This window comes from Schizophyllum commune, assembly GCF_000143185.2.
Source record: "Schizophyllum commune H4-8 unplaced genomic scaffold SCHCOscaffold_15, whole genome shotgun sequence".
Classification (NCBI taxonomy): domain Eukaryota; kingdom Fungi; phylum Basidiomycota; class Agaricomycetes; order Agaricales; family Schizophyllaceae; genus Schizophyllum; species Schizophyllum commune.
The window spans coordinates 660,721-686,074 of NW_026089552.1; the positions used below are offsets into that span (position 1 = coordinate 660,721).

Sequence of the window (25,354 nt, forward strand, 5' to 3'; positions counted from 1 at the left end):
ACGCGCGCGATATACTCTTTCTGTTCTGGCGACTCGACGGTCGGCTATCCTATGAGCTTGCAGTCGACCACGCCGGTTTTCCATCCATCTGCTTGGTACCCCATCATACGAAGGTTCCTGTGGCTGGGCCGCGACCGCATGGCGATGCATGGACAAGGAACGATACGCACGCCGTGGGGGAACAGCTGCGACAGCCGACAGGGTACGAAGTTCGAGGGATCGCGCGACGTCGCGAATTTGTGCCGAATCGGGAACCTGTTCGCAACCTACTCCCCCCTGTGGGCGCATATCTCGTCGATACGAGATCTCCCGACGCGGCCCGCCCGCATACATGTTTTATCCTTGTACCCTCGTTCGATAATACCTTGTCGCGCCCATCTCCTCGTCCTGTCATTGGACGCAGACTGTCCGTTTCTCTCCGACCCTGTGCTTCATAAAGCACGCTCACTCGGTTCCCCGAGAACTTAGCCTGCAAGAAACGCACCTCTCTGGCTAAAATCCATCGTCTTTCGCCCGCCCTCTCCCGCGACGCTGAAACCTCTCCGTCTTACCAGTATCCTCCCGATATGACGCAGTACGTTGTTCAACGGGCGATGTCGACGACGGCTGACTATCGCCACGCAGGATCCCTCTTCCTCCGTCTCTCGCCGGCGTCACGCCAGAGCAAATGCAAGCGATGATCAGCTTCTTCTTTCAGCATCAGCCTGGAGCCCAGTATGTCCCCGTCTTCCTGCCTCGTCCACATACATACCCCTGACTCTATTACTCAAGCATTCCCTCGTCCGCGACGACCGTCGCACCTGAGCAGCCTTCTACGTCCAACGCGTGAGTGGCATACGACGGGGTCCACTCTCTTCTGCTGATCATCCGTTCACGATCAGTGACCGTGCTGGCGTCGACGCGGATATGGACGTGACCGCAGATGGGTACGTCAACGTTGGAGCGATCGATAGGTGCGCCTACATCCATCCTACCGTTGTCATCCTCTCCGCTGACTCACTACCTAGTAACGCGCCCTCTGCGGAATCCCTCCCCCCCGCGAATACGACGCCCCCTCGTCCCAAGGCTGCGGTGTAAGTGGTGCTTCATGTGCCTGTAGTCCCGACTGACGCAATTCTAGCCCGGTTCCAAGCACGCCCCGCGTCCGTGGTAACGCATCCAACTCCTTCGCTGTACCCGATACCGCGGCATCTACGCCTTCTTCCAAGATGGCTCAGCTCACTCTAGAGGGGCGCATGTAAGCTTTGATACTATTACCCCGGTACTTCTTGCTCACCGTATGTTGCAAGGCTGCCGTCGACTCCTACCCCGAACGCTAAGCGTCGCGCCGGGGGTGTTTCCTCGTCAACTCGCAAGGGTCCCCTTCCTACTGGTCACGATCCTCTGTGAGACTTTACTGTGTCATTCTTACGCACTTCGTTCACCATACGCCAGCTTGATCTTCGAGGATGCCCCCGTTGCCGATAACGGTGATGGCCACGTTCGCGGCAACGTAGGTGGCGATGAGCCGGATACGGTTCAAGATGGGGACGAGTGCGTGAATGTTCATCGCGCCTTGCTGTTTATGCTAACCTTCGTCTTCGTTGTAGCAGCGATCCTTACGAAGGCTTCCCCGAGATCGTGACGAAGGAGTCAGCTGAGCGGGCTCTCGCTCTACACCGGGATACGCCTGCTGCGTGCGTAATGGCGCTCATCCCTTTGTTGGTCTTCGATTAACAGCTGCTCATGTCCTGTTGCAGCGTGACCAAGTCCACCTCTGCGAGACGCAAACGGAACGAGTACGTCCTCCTTGCGTCTTTTTGTTCGAGTCTCACCTGCACACCAGGCCTACCACCGCTAGGTGGATGAATACCCGACGCACGAGGACCAGGTATGTACCTAGGAATGCGTCCTTGTTCATCATCTAACATCATCCTTAGCTCCGAGTCCAGCCCACCTCCTGTTCAGAGCAGTCCGAAGAAGAAAGCGAGGGTCGCCTCGCCTTCGGTCAGTCCGGTTCCGACTCGCACTTACAAGACGCCCTTGACGACCAAGGGGGGCATCGCGTCGCCTTTCGAGTCCCCCGACCAAACAGATGAGTCCGATGTTAAGGCTCTAGAGTAAGTACTTTTTGTCCTTTATCATTTATTTTGTCGATGTTGACGACTCTACAGGCGTATATTACGGTCCATGCGTCGGGGGGAGAAAATACCTGCGTGCGTGCAACCTTCACTACTGTCTTTGTGTTCGACCAACTTCGAGAACCTGCAGCGTCGAGGACCTTCTCAAGGAGGTACGCGTGTCTGCCTTCCTCGACACCGAGGCCGCCTGCTCAGACGAGGAGGACGAGGAGGATGGCGATGGCAACCTCAAGGACTTTGTCGTCAACGACGACGTTGTTGAGTACGACGAAGACGCTCCGGTCTTGCCTGATGAAGAGGATACGCGCCCGAGAAGGTGAGTTGATATGTCATAATATCATTTTGTTCTGCGCCTGAATATCCACTTCGCAGGTTGTTCAAACGCGGTGGACATGGCGATCGCGCGCCCGTGAGCGACAAGTCCGCGAAGACCGATGAGTGCGCTCACTTTGATTACGTCTTGGTCTCTTCTGATACATTTGTAGCTTTTCCGACATCGAGATCGTCCCTACGTTTGTACGCTCCTCATGTGCCATCCTTTGTGACTAATCTTCGCACAGGCTTGACAAGGGCAAGGGTCGTGCTCCTCCCCCGCCACCTTCTCCTCCACCTGTACCTGTCGCAGGTCCTTCGGGTGCGCATGCCCCTGCGACGCGAGCAGCAGAAGATGCCGATGTCTCCGTCCCCGATGGACACTCCACTGCTGTCACGAATGTAAGTTGCAAACGTCTGCTCGTGTTTCGTTCATCCTAACTCATTATTCAGACCGCGTGGCAGACTGCGAAGATCCCTCTGGCAGATGCCATTAGCGGCCTACACCCAGGGTCTACCGCTGTCGATTCGAGTGCGCCTGTTTGCCCCCCTCTGTAACTATACATCGTGAACCTACTTTGGACTGTTGCTAACATACTACCAGCGTCATAACCCCAGGCTCCCCTGTCCACTCCTGGACACCGTTCGCGTGCGACACGTTGGCGCGCATGGGATACTCCGAGAACACGTTCAACGTGCCCGGGTGAGTGAGTATTCGTTATCACAAGCTTATATACTCACTCTTCACAGCGATTGCGCGCTGATATTGTCCGACTACAAGGACGAAGGTTGGGGCACACCCTCCGTCGATATCGTCGCTGCTGCAGAGACTCATGTACACGTCGGGTCCGTTGCCTATCTTCCCCTCGATGTCATGGGTCTGATAATTCCCTTCAGCAATCTTCTTCGCGGCATGCAGTTTCGCCGGCATGGACCGTACATCAACGAGTCCCAGGTTGATCCAGAAGAGCTCGAGGCGGTCGACGTGTCTCCTCCCTCGGGCACAACGCGATACAAGATCGTCATCAAGGAGACACGGGCCCCCGCAGTGTCCATCACCCCCTGCATCGTCAGGTACTGGCGTCTCGACAACCCAACAGCAGGACCGCACCCCGTCTACTATATTTGCGTCACACCCTTCGAGGGGTGCTTCGACCGCGCCGTCGCCCTGGAGTGCATGAAGTTTGGCCAGCGCGAGTTGTACTGCATCGCGTTCAACAACGCCATCAGGATGTCGACGCTGCCCTCCTTTGATCGACCGTCAGGTATACTTGCTCGAGGCGCTATCCTCCTTCTCTTTCTCACATCGTCATAGGTGGTCCGACTAGCGGCAAGGTCAAGCCCAGCTCCTCCATCCGCCGGGGCAAGAACGCAGCGCAACCGCCTCGTTGCGGTTCAAACTTTGAACTATCCACGAACGACAGCAGTACGTGTAACAATCATCGTCTCTTCTTGCTCTAACTCGTCTTCAGTGACTATCCTCGACGCACGCTCGGTGCCTCTGCCGCGCGATATGTCTACCTGGCATACGAGCTTGCCCGTCTACGAGGGCGTACCACCTAAAGACGCTGTCGCCCTCGTCGCGCATACGACTAACATGTGGGTAGGCACTCGTTCCTCGCCCCCCTCCTACAACGTTCAGTACAACCTCGTGTACATTATCCTTCTCGGTTCGCTCCCTGCTGGCTTCGTCTAAGGCGACGCTCTCTGCTCTTCTACAGCCTGACCCGTATGCCATCCCCCTACAGTACCACGCGCGTGCTGGCCACCGCATATGCCTACCCTTACTCTGTACAATAGCCCATGCGCATCTCCTCCTCTCTATATGCCTTCCCTCTATGCCTTACCTCTATACATACACGTATATGCCCTCCTATGCACCTCCACCTATGCCAATGGACGTCACGCCTGGGCGTGCATCTTATATCGTTTATCTCTCGTACACTATTGTATTCTTTTCTTACGTAGCAGCCCAATGCCAGTTGCATTCGGCTTCATCGTTCTTCGTCGCAGTATCATTGTGAGCTTGCTGTCCGGATAAGACGAGTCCGATAAGAAAAGCGGTGCACAGTGGCGTGCGGCGGTAGTCGACCGCGAGATTTCTCCTTATACGGACATATCTCCGACAGGAAATGGCTCGTTCCCGGTTCGTACCGACCACCATCTGCCTTCTCCGCGACCATTGAACATCGACCGGCTGTCTACCTTCGATCGCTGGCTGTGGATATTGCGTGCGCGGCTATGCTTACCCCCAAAGTACGCAGCTAACAGTGGTATAGACAGAGATGAAGCGCCATCTATACGTGTATACGACGCTCGTGTCGTGCTTCGTCGTGGTTGCCCTCGTTGTCACGTTCTGCGCCGGCGAATCATCTGCTCGCGTACCCACCAGTCAGAAATTGAAGTCCCTCCTGGTCCGACGCCCTCAGCTCGTCCTCGACTTCGATCGATCCGAACTACCATGTACCCTACACTCGAAGGCCCCCTTCGGGGGTGTCTCAAATACGACCCTCCTGCCTCAGCATCGCCACAGCGAACCGACCGACGGAGCAGTATCGCATTCGTCCCTCCTGGTCAACTACCCGTCGTCGCTGGCATGTCCCTCAGGGCGTGTCATATTCCCATCGTCGCTGGCATGTCCTTCAGGGCGTGTCATGTACCCATCGTCGCTGTGGCAATCTCCTGTCCACATGCTTCTTTCGTCGCCGTCTGCAATCCTCCGCGCAGACGTGTTTACTCCGTCCCGTCCGCTTTTCCTCCTAAGCGGATTCGTCATGTCTCTGCCGTCGCGCAGCCTCCCATATCATCAATCTCCTGTACCCGTCCAGCGTCGTCGTTTGTGCCTACATACCGATATGTCCGCTTTCAACAATTCAATCATCTATCCCTACGCATCGGATGCGATAGTGACAAAGCCCAGAGCGCGCCATCTAATCGACTACAACCTTGACCTTCACGTAGGTGCTTTTCTACATGCAATTCCGCGTGTTCCTGCGCTAATCTCATACATCTTTTACTGCCAAACACCCATTATCTCTGGCTCTTTGTCAGTAAGGACAAACGTGCTCGCGGTTAGGGCCCGCATGTGCAGGAACTTCATGAGACGCTGGGATTATAGGGCGTATCGCGCGGGCAATTCCCATGGACTCGCAATCACAGATTTCACCCTTCAAATCGATGGCGCGCCTCTTCTGTTGCATCTGCCTTTACACCTCGGGCTATCTACCGTCCTCTTTGCGCCGTTGTATCCCTTCTTCGATCGTCCTCGAGCTGTATATCTCAATAGCGAACATTCTCTCCCCCATAGTCGACCTCTTGGCCGGCGCGCTCTTCACAGAACCATGAAGTTCATACTGGGAGGAGGTCCCAAGCGGCCCAACTGGGCGAGTCTGCGCAAGTACGTGATAGGTGATCATCCAGACGATGTCAACGATGCTTCAGAATTTGTACTCGTATCATACGGGGAGAAGGAAAACATGATAGCGCGCGCTCGCGAAGACAATCTGGTAATAGTGGACATCCCTTTCCCCAACGTCGTGTGGCACCTGACCAAGGCCAAGTTGAAAACGGCAAGTGTCATGCACGACGTCGAATGGTCAAGTCTATGGGACGTCGGAGAAGCGCGCTTGAACCTAAGTGCGCACGAATGCAACGAGAACTGCGCTACGACACCCTGTGTGGCTGTATTCAAAAAGGTCCTTACCAGGCGTGAAAGGAATAAGAAGGATTACGCGAAGCGCTCAAAGGTGGGTGTCTCTAAGCCTTGTGTGCATACAGTCGACGATGTTCACCAGTATCCCCCAGAACCAGTCACTGACGAGCTCGTAGAGGAAATCGTTAGAGGGTTTTGTTCGGAGACGTCGAAAATGGCCATAGAAGAGGTGGGATGCGCGTGCTGCGGAAGTCTTTGCAATCGTGCGTCCTCAAGATCAGTCAAAGATCGTAAGTTAGATCTATCCCTTCTGATCGAGCCTCATGCTACTCGCCTCGAGCGCCATTCCTCTAACGAGCGAATCAAGCACATAGACGGCCCAGTGCTTGCGGATGGGTGCGATCGTGTGTGCGTATCTTGCTATGATTCCCTCGTGAACGGCAGACGACCTCTAAAGTCCTTGGCAAATGGTCTTTGGATAGGCGAAGTACCTGAAGTTCTCAAAGGTCTATCTTACGCCGAGATGCAAATGATAAGTAAGATACGCCATAATCGCACCGTCGTTCGCGTGCGTTCGGGTCGAGGGAAGATGATTGCCAACGCGGTCATGTTTTCCAGTCCCCTCCCTCAGGTTCGGAAAATACTTCCTCCTCATCGCGAGGAGCTTAACGAGGTCGTTGCGTTCACCTTCCTCGGTACCGCTAGACCGACGCCAGAGGAATTCGCCAGGACCCCTATGCTCATGAGGTTAGATGTGGTAGAGAATGCGTTGCGTTGGTTATGTCCTAATCACCCGTCATTCCACGACGTTGAGATTTCGAAGGAAAATTTGGAAAGTTACCGCGTCGCAGACCCCCTCGTATGGGAATTTCGCCAGCTGGCGGAAGATGATACTATCCAGGAAGCAACCGCCACCAGCGTGGCGAATGAAGACGTGGACGCTCCGGATCACGGTCCCTGCCCCTTTGTCGTTCATGGACTAACGTCCGAGAGATACTCTCGCATGACAATAAATCAGTTGAAATCCGCGGCGCTCGACCATCTGAAAAATGGACATGCTGTATTAGGTGTCGGCCACGACGACAAGCCCGAAGGTATGTTCGACAATCCCAAAGCGTACCCCGCGATGTTTCCTTGGCTTTTTCCCTACGGACTCGGGGGCATCGGAATGTTCTTAAAAGATAGCGGTGCTTTGTCTCCAAAGGCGCATAAGGAACACTTGCTCATGTACTACGACAAGCGGTTTCAGGAAGACCTGTATTTTCCAATGATCGCATTTAACCACGAGCAGATCGCCGCTAGCTCGACAGCCAGCAACATCATGGTCAAACGCGCAGATTTTCCCCGAATTATGGATAAGCTATCAGTTCTCAACGTGAACACCCTCGGCCGTCTGACTCGCAGGCTAGAGGAGGGCGAAGGTGTCATTCCCGAGACCGAAGACGAGCGCAACTGCTTCGACATTATGCGCAGTCTGGACTTCATAGGTGCCCACGTACAAGGATCTGTAACGGCGAAGAAATACATGAGGAACGAAATATGGTCACTCATTAACTTCATCGGCGCACCTTCCTGGTTCGTGACTTTGTCGCCGTCCGACAGTAGCCATCCAATAGCGCTATACTTCGCGGACAAGAACCTTGAGTTCAAGCCGACGTTGAGAACCTGGAAAGAGCGCAGCGACTTAGTAGCACGGAATCCTGTGGCCGCAGCCCGCTTTTTCAATGTCATGGTTAAAGCATTCATTAAACACGTCCTAGGCGTCGGGTCTGCTCACCGAGGTTTGTATGGACCTACATCCGCGTACTACGCGGCAGTCGAACAACAGGGTCGACTTACGCTCCACCTCCACTCATTGATATGGGTTCGAGGTGCGCCTTCACCGCAAGCAATACGTGACCGACTACTCAGCGAGGATAGCGCATTCGAGCGCGAGATGATCCGCTACCTAGAAGAGATGCAAACAGGTCAGTTCTTGACGGGAGATCTGGAAACCGTAAAAGCCCGAGTGCCATTCAGAGCAAAAGGCGAAGACGATGGCGACATACACCGTCTGTACAAAGCGGCGCCCGATCCCGATGTACAGGCAGGGAGCGAAGATCCTGCGAAGCACTCACCAAAATACGAGGATCCTACGCAGACATTACCCGATCCGCCTCCTGCGCTGTGTTCATGCACACGCGATTCGTGTAAATGCAAGGACCTGCGCACATCGTGGTGGTCCGCTTTCAAGCGTACTGTTGATGATCTGATATTCAGAGTACAAATGCACCGGTGCATTCGCAAGAGAGGTGCGCGGACGGCGTCTGCTACGGCTCAGGGTAAGAAAGATCCCTTTGAAGGAGTTAAGGGTTGCAAAGGTGACGACGATATCTGCGACGCGCGCTTCCCTAGGGACTACGTGAGCGCGTCGTACGTCGATAGGCTCACCGGGGCGATCTACCTCGTCAAAAAAGAAGTCATGATGAATTGCGTGACACCCGTACTCACCTATCTTACAAGGGGGAACACTGACACCACCAGCTTGCAATCGGGCACGTCTATGAAGGCAGTCGTATTATACGTATCAGATTATATCACAAAGTGCTCGCTGAAGACGTACCACATAATGTCGTGTATCAAATCTGTATTCGAGCGTCACGGGCCCGCTTTCCAAGGCGATGTAACAGACGCCGCAAGTGCTCGAAGGCTGATGATGAAGATGGTCAACGCCCTCGCGCCACGCATGGAGATTGGCAGTCCATTTGCTGCCTCGTACCTCCTTGGGATGCCAGACCACTATAAGAGTCACGAGTTCGTGTTAATCTGGTGGAAAAACTACGTAAATAGAGTACTGGAGGATTGGCCGGACGCGACAGCCTCCAACACGTTCGAGGAACGTCTAGTCTTGAAGAAAGAGCAAGGTCAGTTGATTGGAACGTCCGTAGTCGATGACTACGTACACAGGCCCCGAAAGTTCGAGAACTATTGCTTGTTCGAGTGGGTCCAATGCGCGAGGAAGTCGAAGCGCACGCCTAACCAACTGAAGGCTTTCCTCGATAAATACGGGGACGATGTAGCCTGCGCTGATCATGAGCCCGACGATGAGGCCAACGAAGATAAATTCCACGATATCAAGGGTACCTTGGGAGTTGACGGTGCGCCAGATGTCCTTGAAGATCTGGGAAGGTATCCAAAGTCGGTGGACTTGATGGACGGCTCGCAAACTTCCCCAATGGCTGTCAATCGTCAGCCTCCTTACGTGCCCTTTCTCGATACTCATCCACAGCACAAATCTCACCATGTGTGGTGCGACCCTTCGAAGAGGAACTATCTCGTTCCTAATTTCGTAGGAGGCGCTATCCCTAGGAATGATCAAGGGGACCGCGAGTATTATTGCGCGACGATGCTTACTCTCTTCGTGCCATGGCGCCGCGGTCGCGATTTGCGGTACGCAGGATATAATTGGGACTATGCCTTCCGGCGGCAAGTGTTCAAGGAGCGGCACCTGCAGTTGATGGAGAACTTCAACTTGAGGTACGAATGCGCAGACGCGCGCGACGATTATAGGAGCGAGCTGAAGAAGAAGAGGCGAGTCGGCGGTCTTAATTTTGAAGTAGAGCAGGAGGACGACGAGGATGCTGCATACCCTGAGACGTACGGAGAGGACCTGGAGTACGATGTGCCAGCGGATGGAGAGACAGGACCTGGATGGAATAGACTGTTCCAAAACGTTCACTACTGCAAGTAGCAACATCCTGGTTCAAGACACAAAATTGTAACACCCACATTGCGTTGTTTCTCAGTAATTTGTGAGGGCTCTCTCACTAGTTTGGCTCTGAGATTAGTTGCAATGCATCAGTAAGTCTGGCTGTACAACTAGATCAGGCGCTCAATTAGATTAGCATAGCAACTAGTTTTGGCCATCAGTCAGATTGGCCTCAGGAAGAGATCTTGGGCTCATACTGGTAGCAATAAAACACACCTTAGAACTAGTTCTATCCCTTCAGTCAAAATAGGTGAAGAATTAGTTTTTTTACAAGATTTCTATTCAGGACTATCAATTGATGCATACAAATTTGTACTGTACAACTAGTTGTGTACCCCACTGATATCCACCACTGGCAGGACCTGATCTCACCCATGCCCTTCCCATTGCCCCCTCCCGCCCTCCACCAACCCAACACGCGCACTCGTCGCGCACCCGCTTGCCCTGACTGCGCTCGCAGGCGCACGTGCATTCGCGAGCTTGCTGCTCTCACGCGTGCTCTCGGAAAATGCCGAAACCGCGCCAAAATGCGGTCCGCACCACGAGCACACATGTCCTGCCCGCTCCCCTCCACGCGTGCTGGCCTTCGGGCTGCACACGCTTGGGATGGCACTGCCCTCACTCCTACTAACTGCGCGCACTGATGTGGTCATCACCTACACGTCGCGCGAGTGCACAGCTCGCCACATGACAAATCACCATACAGTGACGCGCAGCGCGATGGATCGCATCGCACGCACGTCCTGGTGTGCGATATCAATGGGTGGGTGCTCCCACTCGCTCAGCTGCACCGTTGTCGCAATGGCAACAACGGCACACCCCGGGCTGCACTGAGCGATCCCCACCTCGCGTGGGGAAGGGTGTGCGCATTGTGCCCGCAGTGGATGAATCAGTGCTGGGTGTCGCACCATGGCGACACGTCACGTGACGTGCCACGTCGTCACATACGTGGCACGACGAAGACGGGTGTGGTGGGTGGAAGAGGGATGGGGATAGGAGGGTGGGCGGCGCTGGACAGCCCAGGCGGCGTGGGCAACAGGGCGGGTGTGGAGAGCCCGGCAATGCCCTCCTGCTCACTATCAGCGCGAAGTCGCTGTTGAGCGCGGTAAGGCGAGATGAGGGCGTCGGGGAAGCCAGAGAAGGAGGTGGGGAGGGTGAAAATAGAGGAGAGAGGGGATTGGGGTGCACGCTGGCCGCAGGGAGCGCAGTAGTGGTGGTGGTGGACGAGCAAGAGAGGGTGCGCAGCAGCGCATCCGATCTTTTCCGACCGCGCACGTGACCCGGAGGTTCGGCTCGGCGAGCCGCCGCCTTTCCCAAAGAGCATCATCGAATTAAGAGTGTACTGGGCTCACATTGCAGCTTTGATGCATCAGAATACTCGGAAATGCAAGTCTTATTGTAGTCAGCATGCAATTGAGCACATTCTGCTCATGCCTTGCATCCTCTCGGGTACCCGAGGGCATGGTCTCCGGAAATTTCCGATCACGTGATCACGCGGAGGGAATTTCCGTCCGCAGCCGATTGTGCCCTTTGCCCTCAACCACCACCCTCTCGCTGCAAGCAAGGTGAGTGTGTGTCCTCGCGCGCTTGCCTCAACTGCCTTCCCATGCTTCTGCCACTTCCTCACCTCCCTCCTTGCCTCCCTCCTCCCTTCTCCACTTCCTCCTATCTACCCCTTCAACCTCCCAACCTCAACCTCGCCCCGCCACTGCCGCTGCAGACCCTTATTTCCATTACACACCACATGAAGTGGACTGGCCGGCCAGGTTTAGTCCAGCTCGTGCGGCACAGGCGGCCGGCCGGCGGCTGCCACCCCACCTGGTTTGACAGGCTGGGCCGCCGGCGCCGTGTCAAGTGCAGGTGCTGGTGTTAAGAGAGTCGACGTCATGCGGAGTCGCCGGCTGCATGTGAGACGCTGCTTTTTTGCTGGGCCTGCACCGCCATATGAGATGCAGCCAACGCGGTTCGGCGGCGGCTCCACCTCAGGTCGTCCACCGCGTGTGCGCTCGCCGGTTCCAGCCAAGCTGGGGAGATACCCATTATTGGCCGGTACATTGATGGCCCATGCTCTCTCAGCCACAATGGCACGCACTCACCTTCATACTTTGTCAATGGAGATACAAGGTTATGTACATGGTACATGGATCATAGCTACTACCTACTGCTCGGCTCCCACCCTGGAAGGGTTCCCGCGTAGTCCTGAAACTTTGTCACGCATTCAGTCACCAACGAGCCCCACATGTCCGCTTGGTTATAGGCATACGCAGCCCATCCCGCACCTTCTGTGGACGACCTCGCAGCGTCCCCTGCCGCTTGCCATGTACCCTGCTGCTTTTCGAAGGCTAGCCGAGTCCACAGCATCTCGTGGCTTACCAGACGCTCCTCTTCTTCCCATCGCTCCAGTCGGCACTTGGCTCGCAGGAAGCTCACTCTGTATACTGCAGTACCAATCAGTATCCAAAAGAACGCTCTTTGGTCCCGCTTACGATCATGGACACCAGCGGCTTCTGTCCCATCTTCCGCGGCCGCACTGTTGCCGACCCGCCAGAACCAGGGTAAGGTATGGGAGCGTTGGCCTGTCCTGTTCTCCTCTGTCCAGTCCTTGTTGATGCGGAGGTCTTGACTATCTATCTTGGGTAGCTGCGATTCGTCCTTGCCGAGGGCGATTAGGGCGTCGCGGGCGCGGTGGTACATCCGCACGTGGCGGGCGATGCGTGCGCCTGACTTACGTAACGCTGCAAAAGCCCTTGTAGTCGTCTTGTGACTCCCTCGGCCGCGACGCACGGAGGTGCGATACAAGCGGGCTCTCTCTGCGAGGCCTAGCCTAACGCCTCGCAGGGCATCCGCTCGTTGGCCGTCCCGAAGGTCCCTCTCCAAGTCGGCCAATTCCCCGGTGATGTGCCCAGTGGTCGAGGGCAGAGTGAGCCGCTCGCGCTCTGGCAGCCCGACGTCAGGCGCGTCGGGGTCCTCATCCTCATCCTCTCCCTCTCCCTCCCTCTCATCCACCTCCCCTTCGCTCTCTGCTTCCCCTTCATCTCCAAGCCATTCCTCCACTTCTTCGTCTCCCAAGTCAACCTCGCCCTCCACGGGGGCAGCATCGAGAACCTTCGCGATGCGTGTTTCGAATTTGCAAATCCTTTTGTGTAGCTTGCCCCGTCTGAGCAGCAGCTGACGCTCTTGCGAGGCCGTCCTGTTTTGCTGCTTAGCCAGAGGAAGTAGGTTGTCCCTTGTCTTTGTGAGAAAACGCAGTGTCATCGTGACATTCTAGACACGCACTGCACACTCTCAATCCTCATGGCCTCCCTCAGCAACTCTAACCCGATAGGCTCCTCCACATCATCATCCTCATACCGCCTCGCTACTGCGAGGGCGCGCTCCGCAACACCGGGGACTAAAACGGCAGTCCATAAGGGCGCATGCAGACCCGTCATGCAAGGCTCACCTTGTTCCTCTCGTATGTCATACACGCTCTTTCCCTCTCGGCCCTCCTCCAAGGACTCGCGCTCCTCTTGTAGCCACCGAGCTGTCTGCTGATCGGATAGTGTGTCCTTGAGCTCCTCATACGCGGCGCGGGCGTGCTTGCACTCGACGGAGGCCTTCATCGCCTTCTTCTTAAGGACGTCGGCTGCGTGAGGCGACCATCCTGTGAGTCAATCATTCACTGCGGCCGTTTGTCGCCCACCTAGTTGAATGATCTTCTTCCAGTTCATGTCGTTCATGAGCAGATCAAGAACTTCCTGCCTATGAGCGGGTGACATGCTCCTTGTATTGGAGGCCAGCTTCTCTAGGGTTGCCCAGAGCGTTTCCAGGATCTCGCCGTCCAGCTGGCCGGCTCCCTTGATGAAGTTGGGGGAGAATTTGGCGAAGCACTCTCGGATGTGTGCGCCGAGATGGAACTTGCCCACAGCGGCCTCAATGTCGATCGCACGGTTGGTAAGGTAGGGTCCTTCGGTTAGGCGCGTCTTGAGGTTGACGATATACTCACACATGATGTCGTAGGCGATGAGGATCTTGTGCGTTTCTGCAGACAACCCTTCTATGAGGCATGAGGTTGAGTAGTCTGTGTTCATTTGCCTACGCAGTCATACCATCAGGGGATGCTGGCGACTTTCCGACTGTAGTACGCACGCTTCGCCTTTCTGGTAATCAACGGTGGTGTGCGGGATGAACAGACCATGACGGGCACAGGCGTATGTGCCCACTCCACTGGCAGCTAAGTTGCGATCTCTCGATCGACTGCTGGCAACCGCCCGGTGATTCTGACAGGATTTCCTCTGCAGTGAATTGTCACGTGGATGACAGGTGGGGCGGTGGTCAGAGCACGTACATTGGCGGGCTCCTTGGTCACTTTGAGGTGCGTCTGGTATTGCCTGCTCCCGACGAGCATGCACTCGCCATCGCTGAGGCGCACGTCAGCGTCGGGATTGCGGGTACGCTGGTTGTTCAACTTGAAGCAACCGTCGTGCGTGAACATGGGCATGTAAAGCTCTCTGACTGGATGTTGAGTCCACTGTTTTCCTCGTCGGAGCGACAAGGTACGTACGGATGGTCTGCGTCTCTCTGGTCTTCTGGAGGCAAGTTATATCCCGGCTGGGGGCATGCTGGGCAGCGCCAAGCCAGATCTCCCGGCGGTCTAGCTATGCGGACTTGATCTCTCCGAATCTTGTGAGCGACACCTGCTTTAGCTCTCGTGATCATGTTCGTATACTGACGCATGGCGCGCAGGAATGGTCTATAGACATCCTACGCCTCGTTAGTAAGGTCACTTATCGCGTATATTCCCCACTCACCGAAACTCGATAAGGGAACGCTGGGTTGGCCATCCTCCGCAACTTCTGGACATATCCTTGGGCAGACATCCGACCCTCGCACTGCGATAGGAGGAAGTCATCCAGCATCGTCAACGTGAACGCAGTGGCTGGCTCATCCTCGGTACCCGGGTACAATCCGGTGTGCAGCAGCTGGATATCCTTATCCTCCGCGGTGGGGCACGTACACCAGTATACCGTACGACACCAGATACCCTCAACATCACCGATAATTAAACGATGTCCCTGTCGCAGGTCACAGTCCCTGAGGAGGTCACTGAGATCGCCGTCCTCCTCCTCTTCCCCCTCATCACACCAACGCTCGTCCATAGGAAGCCGGACGTGCGCGAGGGTGGCCGGGCACGGCTCTCCTCCATGGCCCAGCCAGATAACTTGGCCTAACGCGCCAAGGTCGGTAGCCGTTGAAGAGCGACCGTCATGCTTTCGGATGTGATGGAAGGGCATAGACGCGTGCTCGCGAAGGATGCAGCCTCTGCATTGCCTCTTACGCCCCAAGCAGGTCTCGCAGAGGTATGAAGCAGTAGCTGCGCCGCATTGACACTTGTGCTTGCTGGGCTCGAATCGACGCATGAGGACGTCCTCGTAGGCTGCCCGTCTATGTAACCACGCGCGCATGTGATCGTTTGAAGTCTGCAGTCTCGTTAAACGGACATCTCTGCACAGTATACGTCACGCACCTTTACCGCCGTCCGTCTCTTTCGAGGCGAAGGCGAGGGACTCCCGATATGGCCCCGTTTGCGGGGTGTAGTCGTACCACTCCCGCTCAAGGGCCGCCGCTGACCCTTCTGGGGGCTGCGGAGACGTGGGCTGGGCACGAAATCTTCCCTCTCCATATAAACTTCCTTTCCCCCCGGCGTCCGCCTGGTTGTCATGCTACGTACGACGCTGCCCTGCGCTATGGGAGTTAAACCCCCACCCTTTCGGCTTCTGGACATTATTGTATATGCTGCGAGGACGAGCGACGGGGGACGGATGAAGAGGGTGATGGGTGAATGGCTTGCGTGATTATGCCAAATCGGGCACAAGTCATACCATCAATTCTCACGAATCTGTGATCGCCAGGCACATTCCCAGCTTGTACTTCCTAAATGGGGGTATAGCCCCAGTAGCCAGTCAGCCATTGCACTGCCTCTGTCTTAGCGGTCCCTCCGTAGATGACATGGGCAAATGTACATATATCTGCATCGGCACGAGCTACATCCCAATCAAAGTACTAGAAGACCTAGACCACTGTACAAAAGAGGGCAGGCCTAGACAGCAAACGCGCTCAAGGGCCTTTCGACTTCTTGGAGCGCTTCAGCTGCATCGCGGCGGCCTTGGCAGTGGGTGTGCGTTTCCGCCTGTGAATGTGCTTAGACGTGAGCTTGAACGGTTATGGGGCTGCGGCTGCGTACAATGTTCTGACCCCCTGCTGTGCAACGGAGTCGTCCCTCTTGGTTTCGGACCTGTTCCTTACTCAGAGCATGTTTGAGACATGAAGCATACATGGGGGCGTACCTCAACTTTCGCGGAGGGATGGAAACCTCCTGCTCTTCCATCTGCACGTCCGGCCTGCAACTCTTTCAGCCGGGATTATCTATGCCCTCCCATGAACACTTACGAATCATCCACATCCTGGACGTTGCGTGGCCGTTTGGAGGCTTTCGACGGCTGACTGTCCGTGGCGGCCTTGCGCTTGCTAGCTCTGCAGATTTCCAGTTCAGTCCGCTCCCCACACCCCGAAGCGCGCGACTCACAGAGTAGAACCGCTGGCACCGCCGGCGTGCACGCCTGCGCGTTGACGCATGGCCGCCACGGCAGCGTGCTCGCGCGCGCTGGCATGAGAGTCAACGTAGTCTTCGATTCGCACGCCTGGTCGGTCTTTTGCTAGGGCGGCGGTGGTCTTCGGGCAAGGGCTGAGGCTGTCCTTGTCCGGACCAGTGTGCAGCGCCCTGAGAATGCCGGCTATCAGCTTTTCGTGGTCCTTGATCTCCCAACCCACGCCGGGATAATAAGGACTGTGCTCATCATCAGGCTCCACCTCTGCATAGCCTTGGCTGTCGATAGCGAGGTGAAGCAAGCCCGTAGCGATGGCCATCACAATAACCTTCCGAGCCCATGTTTGGGGGCGTGTGCCCAGAAGGTGAGGCTTAGCCTTCACAACCCAGTCCACGTATTGCTGCGCTTTCCCGCTGGTGAACACGGATACCTGCAAGACGTCGCCCAGGTTGGTGATTAAAAAGATGTCCTGGAAACGGAAGTCTAGAGAGGTTTCTGGGATTCCGTCATCATTCGGATGCTCCTGCGCAATATAAAGCAAGCAGCCATGAGTAACACAAATACCAGATGTCGCTGTTGCTGCTCACCAAGCAGACTTGAACCATGTAGACGGCCACTAAAGCCGCGACACGGTTCGAAGTCTCTTTCGCGCGCTTGATGAGTGCTTTGGCGCGCTGCCCGATGGACATGTCGTTCTCAAGTAGGAGCGACGCAGTACTCTGGGGCTGATGCCTATTGGGACCCGCGCTACGAGACCTGTATGTCCTGTGAGTCACACGATATGTCGGGCGGCAACAGAACTCACTTGGCAGTCGTGTTCGACCTTCTCGTCCTAAAGCAGTCAAAACCAGCGAGGCGAAGGGGTGCATGGGTGCGTACCGTTGTCCTATCATAGGTCCTTCCTCCTCGTCCTCGTCCTCGTCCTCCTCCTCCTCCTCCTCGTCGCTTGTCTCCTCCGCTGGCTCCTCCTCAGACGACGACCCGGATCCATCGGACGGGGCCTTCGTCTTCCGGCGGGCTTGCGTTCTCGATCCAGACGTGCGGGCAGTCGCACCAGATGCTTTCCTGACGAAGGGCTTAACGGGCATGCTGCCACCCTCCTGCGCCTGGAGCCAATGGCGAATGAACTTGAGCATAGGCTCCTTCTTCATGCTGGATGGGTCCATGGCGTAGGGGTCAGAGCCTCTCTCGGGAGCAGGCTCCGGAAACGCGCTGGGATCCAACTCTGCCCGTAGGTGGCTCCAACGAGTGGCCTTGGATTGATTGTGAAAGCCTATCAGACAGATGAGCTAAGAAACCTTTGCCAGCGGCGAACCTTACTCATGGCGTGGGCGATATACTGCCTGATCACATTTCGCAGTAATTTCGTGTTCGCGCTGTCAGGAGGGTCCGCCAGCAATCTCGGGTAGTGACGAGGACGACGTTTGACCTGAGCCCAACTCGGCAAAGAACCGCCTTCTATCTGGTCGCCCATTGCGGCGATGCCATCGTCACCGTCCTCTAGTCCGAAGATCTCGGCAGCCCAGCCCTTGACGCGGTCTGACAACTGGCCGCGTGCCAGCCAATTTTTCTCCTTCTCCGCGAACAACGGGCCGTTCTTGACGTTGGGTCCGACACTGTGCACTGATCAGGCGCTAAAGATGTATGAAAAACAGGCTGCCACTGACTTGACCATTTCCAGCTCTCCACTTTCTTCGTCGACCCAAGCAGCAACCCCGACAACAGCCACACCACCAACTTCCATTGCCCAATTCAAGAAGCGCGCAATGGTCTGTCGGCAGTGACTCTTGCGAAACCTGAGAGGCGATCAGATTAGTTGGAAAGAACAGCAGCACGTAGGGCACACCATGTTCGGTCTTGCTTGGCCGGTTGGCCGATGTTGATTGCTCGGGCTCTAGCTTTGAAGGCTTCCACCTCGTCCTCCGTGAATTCGTGGCGGATCTCCTTGTTGACTTTTTGTTCTATCTGAAATGGCGTACCAGGCGTCTCCCTAGCGAGCCGTCGGCGGACCCTGTCCCACACCTCCGGGCGACTGTGGCGGGAGACGGCGCACCACGTGACATGCGTGTGGTACGAGGGCTTAGCCGGCCCGTGCAGTACCTCGTCGTCCTCATCGTCCTCGTCCTCGACCGCCTCCGTCTTATCCCTGTCGTCTTCTCCTTGGCCGCCGGAGTCAGCTTCTTCCTTCTCCTTCTCCTTCGCCTTTTCCTTCCCCTTCGCCTTCCCCTTCGCCTTCGCCTTCGCCTTCGCCTTAGCTCTCGCCATCTCCCCCTCCTCCTGCTCCTCCTGCTCCTCCTCCATGTTCCCACCCTCATCCACCTTCCCCTTCCCTTTCCCTTTCCCCTTCCCCTTCGTCTTCGCCTTCGCCTTCGCCTTCCCCTTTCCCTTCGTCTTCCCCTTCCGCTCCCCCCTCTGCTTCGTTCCATCTGGACCATCGCCGCCGTCTTCTTCAGGTTCCTGTTCTTCGTCCACGCCACCTGACGAGCGGCCATTACCATGCGAGGGCTTCTTGGTTGAACCATTGATAGCCCCGTGCCGATTCGCGGTTGAGCCGTCGGGATCCTCCATCGACCTCCAGTATGCCTTTACGGCCTGATATCTGTGTCAGCGCAGTACATCCAGCTACAATGATACACTTGGGGCTTACCTTCTCAAGCTGCTTGCTGGAAACCCGTATCTCCTCATCGCGGAGGGGGAGCAAGTGAGCTACGGCTGACTTAGCCTCCCTATTGCGCCGCTGATCAGCAGGCACATTGCGCTGCAACCATATTTTCTCGGAGGTGGTGAGAGACGTGCGGGAGTCCATGTCTGCGACGATGTCAGGTCAGATGGCGGTCTGGAATGTCAGGAGAAGGCGACCGTGTTTTCACATCAGCCGGTCGCCGATTTGTCACGGTCACATCGTCCTGTGACGTGCTTATGATAAACCGAAGCTTTTGGTTATTGGGAGGAAAACCCCAGGCTAGGATAAGGGGTTCACATTGACGAGCTGTGGGCTGGATATGTCTGGAAGTTGATAACCGAGGTAAGGAAACCAAGGACGGCTGCAGTGGCGTGGGAAATGTTCGCCAAGTAAGGAAGGCGGACGAAAAGCGCACCCTCGACGGAAAGCGTCCGGGCTGTAAGTGCACAAGCCAGCCTCACCACTGCCCGACGACATGGAGCCACAAATCTGCATGCAAACGTACCTGCTGCTGCTATTGCCGCGTATGTCAGGTGCGTCGGTGTGGGGCTTTAATGAAGGGCGTGCTTAGCCTCCTCAGAAGGAACAAAATATATTGCCTCATGCTGTAGGCCAGTGTCGACTATGCTGCGTGGCTCCCAAGGTCGGACCCGGTATAGACCTTCCCCAGTTGTTCCTGCCGACGTCGGGCAATTGCTGGGTCATGCACGCGATGGATGTAGTATGGGGCTGAAGAGTTAGTCCACGACATGGACCGCTCGGGGTATTTCCGCTCTGTCACCTCCAGCGTCCTCTGATCAGGGTACTCCTGCATGAGAGATGACCGTTAGAGTATACTTCAGCATGGAGAATGGACGGACGTATATCAAAAAGCCCGCTTTCACAACCTTGTACTGCCCGTGTCGCGTCTGCTTGCCGCTGATGAACAGGTCAGTAGCTATGACGCATGCACCATGCTTCATGAGCGGAAGGAATGAGTCCAAGATCTGCAGGTTCACTACGACAGTCAGACATGTGTTGCAAATGAGCAGGTGGACAGGAGCCTCACACGTCGCTGAGAACTTCAGGTTATTCACAACAACGAGGTCGGCCTTTTTCATCCACTCCTTGACCGCCGGAGTCTTGACCATGTCTCCCCATGCCATGGTGACGCTTCCCATGCTGATGCCGTGCAGTTCACAGACGGCCAGGGCCCTATCTTTGAGGCTTTCAGCCGTGCCCATGAGCTCGTCTCGCAGCTCGATGCCGAAGGCGCTGCACCCGCTCTGGATGGCCGCCTGCACAAGCAGATTGCCAATACCACAGCCCAGGTCAACGAAGGTCGATTGGGGACCCAACTTCTGCTCCTCCAGGATCGTCTGAAAGAAGTGCGGCTCGAACTCGCCGTACGTCTTCTCGAAGTCACGTTTCTTGTTCCTCAGCTCACGCAACTGCGTCTCGCTGATGCCGTCTCGAACTTCGCGCATCACGCGCAGAGTCTCAGGGCCTGCCAGAGCTGAGGTAGTCAGCCGTGTTTCCATCATTGAAGAGGCCCACATACCCGCCCTCTGCGCCCGCCTCAAGCGATCCACTTCTCTCAGCAAGTCTGCCTTTTGGGCCTTCTCGCGTTCTCTGATCAGATAAACATTAACGCAGCGACTTCGCAGGGCAGGCAGAGGTTACCTGCGGCGGCGAGCTGCATCCCTTTCCTTTTCCTGGTATCCAGCCTTCTTCCTTTGGCGCCGGGAGCGTGCGGCAGAATCAAGGGCAACGGGCCGCCCGCCGGTTGCGCCCGAGGCGGTGTCCTCAGTAGGATCGACCCTTGGACAGAATTGAGCAGACACACACAGACTCCAATCGGGTTTACCTGAAAACACAGCTGAAAGCATCGGGCGCCGTCATGGTCGCTGACAGGAGTTCGCTGACGGATTGCCTTTTTAGGCGCGAAACGTCCCGTCGCGGGACGACGGACTCAGCGCACCGTTCGCCTGTTGCTCGTGTCAGTTGGAGCCATGCTTCCCAGCTTAGTGTTGCGTGAAGTTCGTCCATCCACCCCCGCATTTTGAAATTTCAGCTAAGACAAATCACTGTACCCTCAAGCTAACCGCCACAGCGCGGGTGCAATGGGCGTTCAGCAGAGGTCCTCACGGTATGCCAATCTCAGTGAACGCTTCGGGCGTGCTTATGGATCCTCAGAGGAGCAGCATGATGTCTGGAACAGAACGCAAAATGTCGCCATGCCAGGAATCAGATTCGCAGGCAACGCTGCTGCGTACCGCATCATATGGTGCGCTCGATCACAACTCACCTTGGACTTTTTCATGATGTTGCAACGGTCGCCTTGAAAGGAGACTGCGAGAGCTCACAAGACCAGGTGAGTAAAAAGGGCTTATCAGGCTTGCCTCGATAGCGGCCACAAGACGCGCGCGCAGGCAAGCTAGCGTTCACTCGGGGCTGAATGACTCAGGGTTCCGAAGACCCCGGTTGACGCGCGGGAAGCGCGCCTACTCCTGGGACCACAAGGTCAGCAGGCGCTTGCCGCTGAGAAGAAGGACAGCCGCCGTAACTGCGACCGACAGCAGCGATGCACGGAGGATGTGATTCACGAAAGCAAACAGACGCGTTGGGCAGCGGGCACTTCATCAACACTCGTATGTACTCATAGTAAAGGACTTACTGAAAATGCGCCAGGCCGTCTCTGGCACTCATGGACGCCCTCAGTCTTCCTTCACTTGTCCTATATGCTTCCTCCTTGACTTTTTCCAGCTGCGACCTTCCAATGCGCTTCCCACGGACACCAAACCTCCTGAGAATCATGCGAGGCTGATCTGGAGCCGGTGCGCTTCGGAATACATTGGCAAGGTAAGCGCCCGCGAGAGATTGGTATGATACACTCCCTGTACTGAAGTGCTCGCGCCTTGCACTCTCGCAGTGTCGCTTGCAGATCATGCGACGATAATGGGCGCTTAGGGAGGGCACCGTCGCATATAAGAGGTACGCGGTTCTTCGTCGCTATCCATCCTCACCACATCGACATGTCTTCACCTCCTGAGGTAAGCACTATCGCCTTTCCTTCTCACCATACTGATGATGCATAGAACATCGCGACGGCCCTTCGCACCGCCCGGGTTCTGAGCGCCCTCCTCAAGCCAGGCCTTGAAGAGATTGTATGTTACACGCCGCTCATAGGGCTGAACGCTAACGAGCCGTAGATCCGCGCCCGCGACAACACCCTGCGTTGCGCGTGCGGCAAACTTGCCAACGGCCGGGCACAGCCTTGCAACCAACCCATCTGCAAGGATTGCGGCAAGAACGAGTGCCCTCGCTGCAAGAAGCCGGCGTCGAATCCGAACCCGTCGTGCGAGTTCCATGCCGGTCCATGCTGCCCGTACTCGCACGGTGGCGCGTACCATTTCGTTACCGGACATCGACCTTTGCCCGAGAATGGCGGGGAATTGCTGGACGTGACTTTGAAGCAGGCGGAGCATATGAACGAGCTTCTTGACCACCTAATCGTACTCACCAGGGACATGTAGATACAGTACAGTAGTGGCAGGCCCGTGGCAATCTCGGATTTTCTTGCTGATCTGCAGAAACAGTCTGACGAAGATCTTCAACATCGCCCGACTCCCATCTCTACTGCCAAGGCTCAGGCAAGGGTCCCTTTTCTTATTTTCTTAACGGTTGCTATTCACGCTAGCGCGACGCAACCTGTAGTGCGTCTTCACGTAGATTAGAAACACCCCCTCAAGCTCGGGCCGCGCCGCGGTGCTGAAGAACTCGTCTTGGAATTCTGCAGCCGCCTGTTGCCGACGTCCCTCGAGTGTGATAAGTCGTTGACAACGCGGTACTGGGCAGTGCCAGAGGTTGCCTGTAGGTAGCTGCGGGCGCGGTATAGTTCTTGGGCGGATGCGGGCAGAGAGCTCATCATCAGGATCTCGATAATCAGCCGGAGCCATCGTGGTCGCGCAGATCAAGTACCCGAGTGCACGCATACACAAATCCGTATTGCCGTTGTGGCATTCCGCGGCATGTTCTATCGCTCAGGAGGCAGTGCATCTGCTGAACGTCGGGCTCGTTGTCAAGAAAGCTAGGACGTATTGTACACAGAAACAAAATTCCAAGAAATGCGTCTATAAACCCAATCCACAGTCTACTCGAACTCGATTTGCGACCAGTTCAACCTCCGCTTCAAGTTCTGATGATGGTCTTCGCGCATGCTCTCCTGGCCTGACAGACGCCGATGAGCTTGACCTTCTGCCGCGCAACAATTCGGGTACCATACCTGGGAGCTTCAAGAAAGGCTTGTCCACGACAGCGACCCTCTTCCAATGGCCTGTCGTCAGCGTGCGCCTGGCCTCGTCATACTCGCTCGCGACGGCTACGTCGGAGTCGTACGTCCTGACAATCACCTCAACCATTCCGAGGGAGGTAACGTGTTCCAAGCCAGCGAGTGCTGTGAGGGCGCGCCAGTCGACCTCAACGCGAATGAGCTGAGTTAGGTCCTTGCGTATGTCGAGGACATCGTCGAAGGCTATTTTCTGTCAGACGTTGTAGTACAGGAAAGGTCGTCTCAGCATACCTGCTTCCTCACGAGCCATGACACGAAGTCGGCGAAGCTTGTCAGCGCACTCGGTCAACAGACGGTCCACAAACTCCCAGTCATCTCCATACATGAGCGTCAACTCGAGTGTGAGCGCGTCGAGACAAGGGAAATGGAGGCCGGTCATCACGCCGCGGATTCCGGCGACGAGGTGGACGTGGAGAGAGCTAACCGCCAGTAGCAAATCCTTGTCCTCATCTCCCGCAGCGTCCCCTGGGACAGTGCCCTCGTCCCACCAGAGCTCGTACCAAGAGTTGGGGGGCGCGCCATCGGAATCCATCTGCGGTGGCTGTATCTCGATGCTGCGGACGGTCTCTGAGAGCGCTGGTCCATCGCCTGTGGGCCGCCGACGGAGGATGAAGTGCAGCCCGTCGTTCGTTGGCTCGTGAAACACTAGCGTCTTGACGTTCTTCAGAAGCGGGTCCATTGTGACGGGTACCCAGGCCTGCCACATCTGCGCGTACCATGCATGCTGCTCGTTCCTGCCGCCGAGAACCAAGGTGTGTATCCCGCTGGGTGCTAGTGCGGCAATGACCTTCAGAAACGCAGCGGTGCCTTCCGTCCAGCGCGTCGGTAAGACAAGGGTACGCACATAGCGGTCCAATGGATCACGGCCGAACTCTGTGGACGATGTGAAAGTCAATGGCAGTGAAGAACGAGCGCCGTACCTGTGATCGGCATCGTGAAGTTGAGACCAGGGATGGGAGTGTAAAGGGCTTGGGCAGCTACAAAGAGATGAGCAAAAGCTTCGTCAATGTCAACCAACAAACATGCTTACGGGACTTGCTCTCAATTGCGCGCGCGTAGAGCCATTTCGCGAAGGAGAAGAACCTTCGCGGCCTGATGACCAGTGTCCTGAAGCGCCGGCTGCGAGTGATCTGCCACAAATCGCGAGAGGCTGTAGCAATGTTCATGAGATCGGCTTCATGGCAGCATTCAACGACCTCAGCCAACAGGTCGCCGGGAAGGATGCCTTGGCTGGCGATCGGACTGTTTCCTTTCCCCTCGTGGTGGCCGCTGATATCTTGCACGGTTGGAGCACCGCCGGTATGATGCAGGTCGCCCTCGTCCTCTGCCCTCTCGGCCATGGGGAGAAGCCTCTCGTCAGTGTCCCGCCGGCACCCCACTGTCTCCATGGTTTGCGTGGATGCTGTCGCGTATGAGACGCGCGTCTCCATGGTTTGCGTGGATGCTGTCGCGTATGAGACGCGCGGGGTAGTACGTCTCACCGGCGCAGTCGAATCGTCTCTCGGTGCAAGCAGACGGAGAGCGAGCCGTAGAAAGCCGAAGAGACAGAAATGGAGCCCAAGCGCCGCCGCGATGGCGGTTGCAACGACCCCGCCGACGCTCATGGTGGTGGGAGAAGACAAGAAGGGTGGGACGCACGCCCGGTGACAACTTAGGCCCACTTTACGAGCAGTCTGTATTGAGAGAGTGCAAGTGTAAAGCTTAAATGCGCCGGCCTGCAGGACCCCAAAAGTGAGGCATTCACTGGCTGACGACCACCGGCGCCCGTTGGGTTGCTTACGCGCTACAAGGGGGTGGGTATCGGCCTCGTCGACGGTGTCTCGCATCTATTCGACCAGCAAGGCGGGTACGGCGTGGACGAAATTCAACCGACTTCCTTATTTGGGTCGGAACGTCTCTGCGCGGGACAACGCCATCGTTTG

At 56.3% G+C, this 25,354-nt stretch overlaps 10 protein-coding genes across 10 annotated transcripts; 5 read left to right on the forward strand and 5 right to left on the reverse strand.

The window, feature by feature from the left end:
- Nucleotides 1-566: 566 nt before the first annotated feature.
- SCHCODRAFT_0238452 (uncharacterized protein) lies at nucleotides 567-6,260 on the forward strand (the record flags this gene model as incomplete). Its single annotated transcript, XM_003026698.1, has 27 exons — nucleotides 567-574; nucleotides 625-714; nucleotides 772-825; nucleotides 882-926; nucleotides 1,008-1,073; nucleotides 1,121-1,237; nucleotides 1,435-1,533; nucleotides 1,590-1,676; nucleotides 1,740-1,778; nucleotides 1,826-1,870; nucleotides 1,920-2,099; nucleotides 2,154-2,195; nucleotides 2,251-2,436; nucleotides 2,493-2,558; nucleotides 2,606-2,632; nucleotides 2,681-2,834; nucleotides 2,886-2,964; nucleotides 3,051-3,135; nucleotides 3,183-3,278; nucleotides 3,330-3,697; nucleotides 3,748-3,858; nucleotides 3,905-4,031; nucleotides 4,401-4,452; nucleotides 4,489-4,578; nucleotides 4,712-5,030; nucleotides 5,484-6,178; nucleotides 6,237-6,260. 27 exons carry the CDS (start codon nucleotides 567-569, stop codon nucleotides 6,258-6,260), a joined length of 3,351 nt encoding a protein of 1,116 aa, XP_003026744.1.
- SCHCODRAFT_02462694 (uncharacterized protein) lies at nucleotides 6,227-7,069 on the forward strand (the record flags this gene model as incomplete). Its single annotated transcript, XM_050342627.1, has 1 exon — nucleotides 6,227-7,069. A coding segment is annotated over one exon (843 nt), but the record flags the coding sequence as incomplete, so codon positions are not given.
- A 240-nt stretch (nucleotides 7,070-7,309) lies between these two features.
- On the forward strand, nucleotides 7,310-8,277 carry SCHCODRAFT_02673452 (uncharacterized protein; the record flags this gene model as incomplete). Its single annotated transcript, XM_050346680.1, has 2 exons — nucleotides 7,310-7,913; nucleotides 8,225-8,277. 2 exons carry the CDS (start codon nucleotides 7,310-7,312, stop codon nucleotides 8,275-8,277), a joined length of 657 nt encoding a protein of 218 aa, XP_050197329.1.
- A 73-nt stretch (nucleotides 8,278-8,350) lies between these two features.
- Nucleotides 8,351-9,814, forward strand: SCHCODRAFT_02519681 (uncharacterized protein; the record flags this gene model as incomplete). Its single annotated transcript, XM_003026699.1, has 1 exon — nucleotides 8,351-9,814. One exon carries the CDS (start codon nucleotides 8,351-8,353, stop codon nucleotides 9,812-9,814), a length of 1,464 nt encoding a protein of 487 aa, XP_003026745.1.
- Nucleotides 9,815-10,772: 958 nt separating this feature from the next.
- Nucleotides 10,773-11,159, reverse strand: SCHCODRAFT_02673454 (uncharacterized protein; the record flags this gene model as incomplete). The annotated part of the gene is made up of 1 exon (XM_003026788.2): nucleotides 10,773-11,159. One exon carries the CDS (start codon nucleotides 11,157-11,159, stop codon nucleotides 10,773-10,775), a length of 387 nt encoding a protein of 128 aa, XP_003026834.1.
- A 441-nt stretch (nucleotides 11,160-11,600) lies between these two features.
- SCHCODRAFT_02520026 (uncharacterized protein) lies at nucleotides 11,601-15,276 on the reverse strand (the record flags this gene model as incomplete). The annotated part of the gene is made up of 10 exons (XM_050343437.1): nucleotides 11,601-11,856; nucleotides 11,991-12,270; nucleotides 12,319-13,058; nucleotides 13,109-13,223; nucleotides 13,275-13,457; nucleotides 13,515-13,906; nucleotides 13,961-14,106; nucleotides 14,160-14,322; nucleotides 14,376-14,575; nucleotides 14,623-15,276. The coding sequence occupies 10 exons, from the start codon at nucleotides 15,274-15,276 to the stop codon at nucleotides 11,601-11,603; spliced, it is 3,129 nt and encodes a 1,042-aa protein (XP_050197330.1).
- Nucleotides 15,277-15,928: 652 nt separating this feature from the next.
- On the reverse strand, nucleotides 15,929-19,225 carry SCHCODRAFT_02519828 (uncharacterized protein; the record flags this gene model as incomplete). Its single annotated transcript, XM_050343427.1, has 12 exons — nucleotides 15,929-16,001; nucleotides 16,056-16,106; nucleotides 16,159-16,212; nucleotides 16,262-16,345; nucleotides 16,398-16,942; nucleotides 17,007-17,175; nucleotides 17,225-17,251; nucleotides 17,299-17,692; nucleotides 17,740-18,035; nucleotides 18,087-18,215; nucleotides 18,266-19,011; nucleotides 19,067-19,225. The coding sequence occupies 12 exons, from the start codon at nucleotides 19,223-19,225 to the stop codon at nucleotides 15,929-15,931; spliced, it is 2,727 nt and encodes a 908-aa protein (XP_050197331.1).
- Nucleotides 19,226-19,724: 499 nt separating this feature from the next.
- SCHCODRAFT_02519972 (S-adenosyl-L-methionine-dependent methyltransferase) lies at nucleotides 19,725-20,568 on the reverse strand (the record flags this gene model as incomplete). Its single annotated transcript, XM_050343434.1, has 3 exons — nucleotides 19,725-19,907; nucleotides 19,987-20,099; nucleotides 20,151-20,568. The coding sequence occupies 3 exons, from the start codon at nucleotides 20,566-20,568 to the stop codon at nucleotides 19,725-19,727; spliced, it is 714 nt and encodes a 237-aa protein (XP_050197332.1).
- A 636-nt stretch (nucleotides 20,569-21,204) lies between these two features.
- On the forward strand, nucleotides 21,205-22,617 carry SCHCODRAFT_02520283 (uncharacterized protein; the record flags this gene model as incomplete). The annotated part of the gene is made up of 6 exons (XM_050343447.1): nucleotides 21,205-21,368; nucleotides 21,549-21,732; nucleotides 21,773-21,918; nucleotides 22,026-22,134; nucleotides 22,180-22,248; nucleotides 22,294-22,617. The coding sequence occupies 6 exons, from the start codon at nucleotides 21,205-21,207 to the stop codon at nucleotides 22,615-22,617; spliced, it is 996 nt and encodes a 331-aa protein (XP_050197333.1).
- Nucleotides 22,618-23,234: 617 nt separating this feature from the next.
- Nucleotides 23,235-25,036, reverse strand: SCHCODRAFT_02673459 (uncharacterized protein; the record flags this gene model as incomplete). Its single annotated transcript, XM_003027867.2, has 5 exons — nucleotides 23,235-23,311; nucleotides 23,367-23,615; nucleotides 23,664-24,305; nucleotides 24,353-24,409; nucleotides 24,463-25,036. The coding sequence occupies 5 exons, from the start codon at nucleotides 25,034-25,036 to the stop codon at nucleotides 23,235-23,237; spliced, it is 1,599 nt and encodes a 532-aa protein (XP_003027913.2).
- Between the last annotated feature and the right edge of the window lie 318 nt (nucleotides 25,037-25,354).